Below are 12,050 nucleotides of genomic sequence, written 5' to 3'. Positions count from 1 at the left end.
AGAAATTGATGTTTTATCCCAGGAGCAATAAGAAGCTACTGGAATATTCATTGAGTCAAGGAGTAAGATTTTCACTTAAAGTAAATGTTTTAATAGAAATGTATAAAATGGGAAAGAGAGAGTTTTGAAGAAGAGGGATCAATTATAGAAGCTATTTGCTATAGTCTAAGCAAAAAGTTATAAGGACCTACTAAGGTGACAGAAGTGTCAATAGAGAGAAGTAATTGAATGTGAGAAATGTTATGCAAGTAAAAATAATAAAGTTGGTAATTAATTAGATAGACTCAGGTGAAAGATAGTGAGAAGTCAAGGATAGTACTGATACTTGTATATTATAATCCTTATAATAAATGCTATCTATTACTTAATATTAACAACTTAGTAATTATCTTACTTAACTTGAAAATTTCTTTCTGAATAGTTTGGCTAATTCACAGTTTGACCAGAATGGAATTTGTGGCTTGTCTTTCACATAATTGTTCCAACATGGGATTTTTCTGTCTTTTTACCTACTGTGATATTTTGATCAATATGAGGTGATAACTTAGAATTGCTTTTTAATTTGTGTTTTTTTTCCATTAATGTTTTTGATCAGTTTTTCTTATGGATAGTTGGTAATAAGTTATATTTCTTTTGAAAACCATTTGATCATTTATCTTTTGGAATGGTTTCAGTCCTGTGGATTTATCAGTGCCCTTTAGATTTGGATTGTCATACTTTATTTGTGATTTGTGATTGATTTAAAATTTTTTCTCTAATTGCTGTTGTCCCCTCCCCCCCATTCTAGAAGCATTGATTTTTCTATTCAAAAGCCTTTCAAATGTCCATGGTCAATATTGTCTGATCTTTTTTTTTTTTTTTTTTTTTTTTTTTAAATATATTCACAAATCATAAATCTTAATGTTGAAAGGAACTTTAGGCCAAGGTCATCTAGATGCACTTCCATTTTCTTTCTTTTTTTTTAATCAAAGCTTTCATAATCTCTTTTATCTTGTCATGCTAGAAGTTCTTCCTTTATTTATAATTGTGAAAGATGTAACCTTGTATTCTCCTTCACTATTTTGTGATTTAACATTGGTCTTAGTTATATAATCTCTCTTTTTAATCTGCATATTTGTTTTTATTTTTGGAGCATGGTCTTTCAAGCCTCATTCTTCTTTCAACACTTATTTACAGTTGAATTCCTTCGAGCAACTCTGCATCAACTATACCAATGAGAAACTACAACAATTGTTCAATCATACCATGTTTGTCCTTGAGCAAGAAGAATACCAGCGAGAAGGCATTGAGTGGAATTTCATTGATTTTGGACTAGATCTGCAGCCCTGTATTGACTTAATAGAACGACCAGTAAGAATGCTCATTTTTATTTAGTTTTATATATTCATTCACATTCAGGTAGCAGTTAAAGAAGTAGTATGAGAAATGGGATTCTAGACTTAGTTTATATTAATAGTTAGTTTCAGCAGCCTATTAAGTCGGCAGTTTCTCATAATCTTCCCCTATTCTTGGAATCAGGGAGACTCAAGCTTCAACTCTGATTTCAGATGCTAATTCTCTGTGACCCTGAACATTTAACCTAGTTTGCTTCAGTTCCTCATTTGTAAAATAAACTGGAGACAGAAATAGCAAACCACTCCAGTGTCTCTGCCAAGAAAATCCAAATGGGGACACAGAGAGAATGGGACAGGACTGAAATGACTTATATATTGATTTTTTTTTTAATGAGTAATTCTTAACCCTAGTTAGTCAATTTCACTGCTTCTAGCAAATTATAACAGATTCTTAAACCTTTTTTGTGTGATAGAGTCCTTTCTTATTCTGGTATGTTAAATATAGACTCAGAAAACCATTTTTCAGAATGTTTTTAAATAATTGAAGGAAATGCTAGAAACAAATTAATTCATTCTTGCTCATTTCTTTTCAAGTAGTCAGTTTCTATTTGAGAAAAACAGCCCTGGAAGTTCCTAAACAATGTTCTATTTCCTAATGGTTGTTTTACATCTTCATGTGATGACTTTTTTTAGAAAAAAAAAATTTTTTTTATTAATATATTCACAAATCATAAATCTGGATGTTGAAAGGAACTTTAGGCCAAGGTCATCTAGATGTGATTTAGAATCACTGACATTGTTAGAACAGAAGCCCTCTAAGGTCAGGAGACCTTAAAATTATTGCTGTCTCCCTAGAAGCTATATTACATCATGTCCTTGTACTTCCTGATCACTTGATTAATTAGAGCTTCTGACATAATTTTTTTATTTTAACATATTTATCTTAAGCCAGAGTTCCCTAATCCAGGGTTCTTGATCTTCTTGAAAATATTTTTTTTACTGTATTGCGATATAATTAGTTTCCTCTGTAATCCTGATTCAGTTAGTGGCAGTGCAGAGAGTTGGGGTATGAGAATCCCCTTTTGGTCAGCACAAATTCAATGTGAAAGAATTCACAAACCGGAAAAGTTTGACTGGCAAAAAAAGTTTTATTGGCACTGAGAAGTTAGTCCTAGCAGAGAGATAAACAGAGATATTAACACTGAGAAGAGGGTGATTCTTCACAGCAGGCAAGGGTCCTGGTAGGCAGCTGTGCCACTTCAGACCTCTGCAAAGAAATGAGTTTAAAATGGCCCTTTAATAGGAAATCTGAGACTGAAGTTTAAATTGAATGAAATTACCGCCCCCAGGCCTAGATTTCCAGTAGAATGAAACCACTTAAGTTCAAGCTAAGTAGGAGTGGTCCTGGACTAATTTTCAGCTCAATAGAGGATGCAGCTAGTCCCATCAGGATAACAGGGTAAGCCACTTTATCTTGATTCCCTGAGGCGGGCCTCTCCCAGAGAGTTTCTCAAGAGTTCAAGGAGAATTTCTCAAGACCTATGGCTTCTCCCCCCAAAGTCAGAGGACAATTTCAGGGTTCCCCCATCACTTTATACTTGTCTTTTTTTTTTTTTTAACATGAAAGTTACTACAGCTAAGTCTTGATTAATGCACACAATGAGTCCCCTGAAGTTGTTACATGCATTCAGATGTGCATTACTGAAAGCTATATTTATGTAAAATTTGACAGTTTTTTCCAGCCCATTGAAAATATGTACAGATTTGAATAATGCAACTTCGTCAAGGAATCATTATAAACTCTAATGGAACCTTGTTAATAATTTGAAACATACTATGGTTCAAAGAACTATGATCAAAGATCATTATTGCATAGCTACCTTATGGTAGTAAATAGAAATCCAGAGCCACAAAGGCCCAGGTTCTTCATTCAAGGTCTATTTTAATCAATAAGCAAATATTTATTAATTACCTACTGAATATCAGATAGGAGCACACAAAGTGAGTGAAAATCTCTATTCACAAGAGAGATAGTAATAAGTATGTGCACACATACACACATATAATTTATACATACAAGAACATTTAAAAGTATGTAAAATAAAGAGAATTACCTAAGTAATTCTGAAAGATGGTCTCTAAGTTGGGGATAGGTCAGAAAAACTTTATATAAAAGATGATGTTCAAACTCTATCTTGGAGAAGAAAAGAGATTCATTGAGGTGAGAGTTTATTGCAGGCACAGGGGACAGTCAAAACAAAGGCTTGGAGGTTGCTCCATAGTTAGTGTAAGACTCAAGTCAGAGAACTAATAGAGGAACAATTGTGATATGATACAGAGTGATAAGGAGGTGAATTAAGGATTAGGTAGATGTGTAAGTAGAGATAAGGGGGTCAGATGTAAAAAATGTTGTGGAATTTGAAAAGATTTCGCCATTGATTGGATTTGCTGAATGAGCAAGGCCATTCCATGATAAGGCCAAGATTACAAACTAGGACTCAAAAGTATGGTATTATTTCTGTTGTGTGCTAGTTCTATGATCCTGAGCAGGTCACTCAATTTCTTAATTTTCTTCACAACTCTCAAACTCCATGAGTTTTATGATAAAAGGAGTTTGCTCACTGAGATGGAGTTCCCGATATCAGTGAAATCACAGGTTAGGTCTAGTCCCCATTCCTATTCCAATAATTCAGACAGCAAGTTCAGAGATGTATCTGCCTATTATCCCATTATGTAAATCTCCCAGTCTTAGAGAAACATTTTCTGCATATTTAACAGAAAAGTACATTACAAAAGCTGTTATTATTAGGAGAACCCCTATAAAACACTAAGGGAATTATTGTATTTAAGATGGATATAAAATTTTGTCAGTGAATGTTGCTTCTTTTTTTAGGCTAACCCACCTGGCGTTTTGGCTCTTTTGGATGAAGAATGCTGGTTTCCTAAAGCTACTGACAAGACCTTTGTGGAAAAACTGGTTCAAGAGCAAGGCACACATTCCAAGTTCCAAAAACCCAGACAGCTGAAAGACAAGGCAGATTTTTGTATTATTCATTATGCAGGAAAGGTAAGGATTATGTTATAGTTAGGTATTCTTAAATTTGTGTTGTATCATGTATTTTCTTTCATTAGACCATTTTTTCAGAAGATAAAAGAGAAAATATGAATGTTCACATTCTAACTGATATTTAAAGAAATGATAATGTAGATTCAATGCTGATTAAATTATCCTAGAATTCCATTTAGCCCATTTCTTAGACAAATCTTAAAAGTTTTTAGTTTATTTTTAAAATATTTTATTTCATTTAACCAGTCCTATCTCTTATTTTTCCACAGGTGGACTATAAGGCTGATGAGTGGCTGATGAAGAACATGGATCCACTGAATGACAATGTAGCTACACTTTTACATCAGTCATCAGACAGATTTGTTGCTGAACTTTGGAAAGATGGTGAGAAATGCATAAACTTTTTCTTTTCCTTTGGTTAATGATCTGGTATTTGTAATTAACCTAACTGGAATCATTAAAATTTTAGTTTATCTCATCTGCTTTTATATAATTATAAATAGAAGTTGCTTTTCTCCCTAGAGCAGGGCTGCCGTTTTAATAGAACTTGTCCAACTTAAAGATAATTCAGCTTAAAATAAATAAATAAAATATTTAGAAAATTGGGCATGTACTTGGTTTTCTGGTGAGGATGAGTTGTAGGAAGTATTACAGGAGAAAATTGGATACTTTAAATAATAGGATAAGAGCTGAAATGGACCTTAGAAATCTAGTCCAATCTATTCCTATACCCAGAGTCATAGAAAGCTGCAAAGAGTTATCCTCATTTTGTACAGGTACTACTCTACATTGGCACACAAAGATAGAAAAGTATTATTCCATTCATATTTAAGTCTTTTTCTTCAGATCTGTCTCCTTCCAGATTTTTCAGTATTAGAAAATTAATGAGAGGCTACCTGAGCACCTGATTGGTGCAAGAGTGACTGGCAGAGCAACCCATGAATGCCTTATATATCTGTATTTGCCCTTCCTGGTTTTGGTCCTTGGTCTGCTTTTGTTCTAGAAAATCGCTGCTGCAGATTTATTTAGTTTATTTTCAAAACTGAGTGCAGTTGTTTTTGTGATGCTGTATGATTAGGCAACTCAACCTAATGTATATAGTTCATGCTCAGAAAAGTACAAGTAAAAAGAAATTGCATATATTATACCATCCTTGATATTCAAAGCTTGCCATTCACTCCTTTTCATTGTCTTCTTTTCATTTCTATTTGTGATAGAACTCCTGAAAAACTCTAGTATTTGCTTTTACTCAGGACTTTTATTCTATTTCTGACCTGTCCCTAGTTTAGTCTCAGTTCTGTTATTCTGAAAGCACCTCCAAGAGCCCCAGAAATCTTTCCAGGTCCCTTCTCAGAAGCCAAAGAATAAAGAGACAAGAGAAAATAAAAACAAGAGGAAACAAATAGGCACATTTAGCAAATGAAGAAATAAGGGGAAGAAAGTAAAGAGATATTAAAAACCTGTGTGGCTTTGTGGGTAAGTACTTGCAGCCTAGTGAAACTAATACTTTCAGAAGCGGGTGTCTTTTGGAATGTGTATGTGAAACATGTGAAAAAGGTACTTGTTTATCAGACCTTGGGCCCATGTGGGAATGACAATGACTGGAGCAAAGTTCAAGTTCTGAAGAATCAGGGAAAGAACATTGGTTTCTAATAATTAAGCAATTAAAGTAAACGTTTTGATACGTTTGGGCTTTAAATGAAAATCTATTGTTACTGAATAACCCATAGTGTTCTTAAAGTGAATTCATTTTGTAAGGCCTAGTGAGAAGCGTGGAGCTTTCTTATTTTGAACTTAACATCAACTTCATTATCAAGTGTTATGAAAAGTTATTATCTCCTATTGAAAAATGGCTCTAGGTCTTGGTATGATTGGATCTGTCTTAGTGGGGTAGACAATCTACTTTAGTGGGAGTGACATTATACTAAGATAATTGTGTGTTCAGAAGTGGAAGAGTAAACTGATTAGTTACTCATTGAGCAAGGGATATTTGTTGCATGCCTAACTGTAAGGCTCTGTGGCCTAGTGAATAAAAATCTGGCCTGGCAGATAAGAACCCTTGGATTTTTGAGTCCTGCCTCTGACATAATATCCTCAATATGTAGGACCCTGGGTAAATCACTCATGTTCTAGACAAGTCTTAAAGACTTAAGTTGCAGAAAAACTGCCACCTTGTGTTCTTAGAGTATTTTTCTCCTTATACCAAGAATTCAAAGTCCATTTCTCTTCTCCTATATGTATCCTTTTGCAGGACACGTAGTTTTGTAAGGTAATACAAATACCTACAATAAAAAATAACATAAAATAAGGATAAATGTATGATAACAGATAAAGGGATGAAAACTGAAATCTGCATTGATCAGAGAGAGTCATGAAGCTAATTTTTGGTAAATCAAGTCATAAGGGAATGGTAGGATTTTGAGAGGGAACTATGTGGTTTTATTCATTCCAAGCAGAACAGGAGTAAAGGTGGGGAATCTGAATGTATATTTGGATAAATTCTGGGTTGGAATGGAAAGACTGATGCATTTGGAAGGATAGGATCTAGATTTGAATGTTGGCTCTACTTCTTACCACTTGTTATACCTTTGGTCAAGTCACATAAGCTCTATTACCCTTATAGTTACCTCTTTAAAGAATGGGTGAAATGGACTAAATGCCATCTGAATCTTTTGATTGGAATACAGGGTATGTTTTGAGAAAGAGAAGTAAGTAAATAATACCAGAAAAATAGGGTAGGGCCAGGAGTTTAGAAGGTTTTGATTTCCATAGAGTATATTTTGATCTTTAATCATTAGACAAGCAGTCACTTGGAATATTGTGGTGTCATCTGCGCATAAATATAAATATATGTGTGTGTATATATATATGAAGGACAGAGTAAATACAACTTAAGAGACTATCTAATATATCCAAATAAGGATAGTGAGATGGGAATTTTAGTAATAATGAGATGGATAAGAGATGATGTTAGGGTAAAATTAATATGACATGAGAGGTTAGGGCAAAGAGTGAAAGATGGTTGATATGAGGAGAGGGATAAGGTGAATGGTGAGGCCACTGCTAGAGATGGGGAATAAGTACAGTTTTGGCGGGAAATATGTCAAGATTTGCAAATGTTGAGTTGGAAAGTCTAATAGGACATCTAAGTAGAGATGTCCTGTAGATAGTTCAGGGATGAAAACTAGGTCAAAGCAAGAAATATCAATTGGGGAGTCACCAGTGTAGAGATGAAAGTGTCAGCCATGGGAGTGATCAAGTTTGCTGAAGGATGGAAGGTAAAGAAGGAAGAAAAGAGTATTGAGGACTGAACTTAATGTTCATCTTAATGGATAAGGAAAGAGAGATAGGAAAGAGTTGAAAAGGATAGGATGTTGATGATGGGAATTACTGATCAATTTTATATGTACCCTTGTTAACTTGATATTAAAAAACCTGTAGAATATCCTGAAGGAAGCAGGTATGTTTCTTTACTGAGAGGGTGCAAGAAATTTCTGTAGTCTATAAGAGGTGGTCCTACCACTGATGGGTGACTGAGTTAGAGGGAATGGACATTTGTTAGAGGAACTGTCTTTTCCCTTCTTCCCATCCTTCCCATTTCTATGTTATCTATAACTACAGAAAGACAACTCTTCTGACAATTCCCCCAGAATCCACCATTCTCTCTGAACCAGAGGAATTCCCTCTGGTTCAGTAAGTTAGTAATGTATCCTACATAGATTTTAGGGTGCACAGCCTTTCTGCAACTTCCATTTTCATAGATAAGTTGGATTGTCAGAATTTAGGCTGATTATAAGAGTTCTGGGAGTACCACTGAAGACTTTCTCATACTATTGGCCAGAGTCCTCACTAGTATGCTTTTCCCCACCCTCCTACCCCCATCAAGATTATTAGTTGAGCATTAAATTGGCCAACCTTAATCTATTAAGGATGGTTTCCCCCAAAACATCTGTGCCACAGTCTCAAAAGTTTGGACAAAGTACGGGAGAATATGAGAACAAGCCCAGTGTACCTATAGCAAAGGGGTGAGTGGCAAAGCTCTTGGTTGCTGGAAGTCTTTTTTCTCATTATGAAATGTCCAAGAAATGCCCCCTAAGAATGGTCTTGTCTTTTTGATGAGTCTGTCCTTCGCTTCTGAAGATGTACACATTGCTTCCTGCTAATCAAGCAATGTCCTATAATCAAGGACACAGCTTAGGACTCTGATGGGAAGATATACTCAGCATACTCAGAATCATCACTCCACATCATCCAGTTGCTCTCAAAGTCTTTACACACTTAGTTTAAGGTCTTTTGATTAAGAATTGTTCTCATCTAGTTAAAATATCAGAGCTAATAGTAATAAAATAGGATAAGGTATTTTTAAGCCCATCTTCCTTGAGAGACATTACATAGACCATTGCACACATTGCAATTCATCAAATTTACCAGATGCTCTCCTGATTAAATCTCTCCCTTCTCCATACACGCTTGACAAGTTATTAGAGTGTTAAGAGGTATACCTGGAAAATTTGAGATTTGGGAAATAAAAGTTAGGAGTATACAGAGGGAAAATCTTATGGTGGTCCACAATGTCACAGGCTACAGAGAAGTAAAGGATGAGGAGAATTTTTAAAAAACATCTTTAAAATTTATGATTAGAAATCTGTTGATGACCTTTGAGTAAATTAATTTTTGTAGAATGGTGGAAATACTAAGAATTTAATTAAGTTGTCTGTGATGTGTAATAAGCAGTAAGATTGAATATAAATATAAATATATATATAGTATAAATGGAAAGTAATTTCCTAGAGAAGTCTTTAATAGGAGAACTGAGATTTTCTGAAAAAGTGATTTGAACTAAGTCCTGAATTCAGAAGGCATACACGAAAAAGGAGAATGTTCCAAATATGAAGGGAAAACCAGTTTTAAAAAAAAAGGCATGAAAATAGGAGATGGGAATGTTGTGTTTGAAGAACAACAAGAAGACCTACATCACTGTTGTTGTAAAGACTGGAAGAGGGTAAAATATAAGGAGATTGGAAAAGTAGTCAGGGACTTATTGATGAAAAGTCCTTAAAAGCCAAATGAAGATTTTTACATTTGATCCTAGAAGTGGAAGGGAGCTACTGGTTTATTGTATTGAAGAAGAGCATAGTCAAGATTTTTAACTTTAGGAGAGTCACTTTGTCAAGCAAAGTTGAGGATGGATTGGAATAGGGAGAAACTTAAAGCAGGGAAATCTATCAGAAGACCTTTGCAGTAGTCTAGGTTTGATATTATGAGGATCTATGCCAGAGTATCAACTGTATAGAGAGAATGAAATGAGACATGTGAGATATTTTGAAACAAAATAAAGCATTTTGTAAAGGTAGAAAAACACAACATAGCTCATTTGTCCAATCTACTACTGAGTGCTAATGAAGAATTTGAAATGATGCTAGTATCTTTGAGAATAAAGGGAGAAATTTTTAGTAGAAAGATAAGAGTTCTGTTTCTCACATTTGGAATACAAGATATGAGGAGAGAATAGTTAGTGAGAAAATGGATTTATTCAACATGGGTAATTTTACTGAGAAGTTTGAAGTTGTAGGGAAGGTAAAATACAGGATGATATATCCCTGTTTTAGGCAGATAGAAGTTAGTAAAATTAAAGATTCATGAGAACTGGAGGATTGCTACTTTACTCATATTGAAAGGAGGGTAGACACACTGTAATGGAATAGGAAAAACTTACCTCTTCTGAGACAGGAAAGAAAAGAGAAAAATTTTAAAGGATTAAGGGAGTTACTAATCTTGTGAAATATGAGACTACCATTGCTGGAAGCATGTAAATTAGTATCGATATTAGAGACTTGAAGGAGGAAATATTTTAGCTTCTCTTGATAATGAATTAGAGAAATTTAAAACAAGAAGGTTTTGAAAATATAGAATTTTAGAATTTAACATCTTAGAGGTAATAAAATTTCTTTTAAGGTTAAATGTTTTTAGTTTAAATATATACTAGTATTTAAAATTAGGGTTTATTTTGAAAAATGCGGAATGCAGTTCAAATATATGCCAATACCTTCTAGGTAGATGATATTCAGAAACATTTGTTCTTGATCAGATGGCATAGAGAAGCCTTTTGGAATAGTCACAATTTGCAGATTGTCTATTGATGAATGTCTTTGATTTAAATCTAACCAAAAAACTACAATTTTATGCTTTGTATATTTTCATTAAAATAGTTAATGAGCTTACTTAAAAACCAGTAACTTTGCCTTCTTAATATTGTTATCAAACATTTATTGAATTCATGATTTTTATAGGCAGTTGCTGTAATTATTTCCTGAGCTTGATAGGACATGGAAGATTTAGTTTTTTCTTACTCAGCCCAAGGATGATCTTTAATGATTAAATAATGATTTTCCTCTTCTCCCCTCTACAAGGCCTCCTTCTCCTCCCTCTCCCCCTCCCAAAAATGGTGATTGTTTTTGAATAGTGATGGTGATGTTTAAGATGTGACTGAACTACTTTTTAGTCAAGGTAGAGTGAAGAAAGATGTTTCTATGAATTGAGAACCTTTAAAGAAGGTTTAAATATTATTTGGTAAGGATGCTTGGTATTCTTGATAATAATCTTTCTGATTCTCCAAATGACACATAAGGTTCTATAGCTGGAAGGAATCTTAAAAAATACTTTGTTCTTTTATTTTTGCAGAAGATGGGATAAAAAAGGAAGATATATGAACCATTACCAATGGGAATGGAAAGAAATTTAAGATATGTGAGAAGAGATTCAGGTGGAAATTGGTCCTTTTGATGCCTTAAAAGTTTACTAAATATACCATGTATATAGCATTCATTTTCCTGAAAAGAAAAATAGACATTTGAAATTATTGCCAATATCAAACTGTAATTTAGAAAATTTAGATTCTATTCTTGATTCTGCTATTGAAGTGTATTTTCCAATGAATACAAAAAGATCGTAAGAGCAGAGACATCATTTTATATTTTATCAGAGAGGTTATTTTAGGTTCATCAAAAGTTTTCAAATTTATTCTGTAAATATTTACTGAGCATTTATTCTGAATTAGCTTTTAAGATCCTAAGGGGAATACAAAAAATGTGACAAGATCACTGCTTCTAGGATCTTACACACTGGAATTTGTATGTTATGCTCTTATGTGTAAAACTTGAGGCTAATCTTGTCTCTCAAATTCTCAGGGCCACACGTCCATCCTGTTTCTCCTTTCTTATATCATCATGCTCTCACCAATCTCTGATGTCTTCCACTGACAATGTCAAGGCTTTAAGCAGAAGTAGTTTCAGAGCATTGACTATTTGTAAGGCACAATTTTGGGCATCAATATCTATGGTCAAAAAAGAGCAGGAAGAAGCTGATTTTGACCATAGGCATCAAGGGACTCTCAATTGCAAGAGGTGGAGATGTTTGTAGCAGTGCCAAATTTGACTTATATAAAGTTGAAGTCTAAGATTTGGATAGATTTTGAAGGATGAAGAAAACCTTGAAGTTAAATCACTAAAAAAATCCCCCCCAAAAAATATTTAGGGACAGTTTTTTAAAAGACTCACTCAATCACAGGGAAGAAAGGGGTGGGTTGGGATAATTTTTGCAGACAAATAAAAACTAGCAAACTATATAAGTTCTCTTTTTGCACCACATTT

The 12,050-nt window shown here is 34.0% G+C and overlaps 1 protein-coding gene across 8 annotated transcripts in view; it reads left to right on the top strand.

Annotated features, from left to right (window-relative positions):
• The window catches only part of MYH10 (myosin heavy chain 10), a 192,231-nt gene that overhangs the window by 100,890 nt on the left and 79,291 nt on the right, over positions 1-12,050 (top strand). For all 8 annotated transcript variants that reach the window (XM_031965494.1, XM_031965495.1, XM_031965500.1 and 5 more), the window contains 3 exons: positions 1,177-1,350; positions 4,228-4,401; positions 4,671-4,785. In XM_031965494.1, the coding sequence (XP_031821354.1) occupies positions 1,177-1,350; positions 4,228-4,401; positions 4,671-4,785 (463 nt within the window). The remainder of the gene's footprint in view (positions 1-1,176; positions 1,351-4,227; positions 4,402-4,670; positions 4,786-12,050) is intronic.

This window comes from Sarcophilus harrisii, chromosome 4, assembly GCF_902635505.1.
Source record: "Sarcophilus harrisii chromosome 4, mSarHar1.11, whole genome shotgun sequence".
Classification (NCBI taxonomy): domain Eukaryota; kingdom Metazoa; phylum Chordata; class Mammalia; order Dasyuromorphia; family Dasyuridae; genus Sarcophilus; species Sarcophilus harrisii.
The sequence above is the reverse complement of the archived record's forward strand: the minus strand, read 5'-3'. Positions and strand labels throughout refer to the sequence as shown.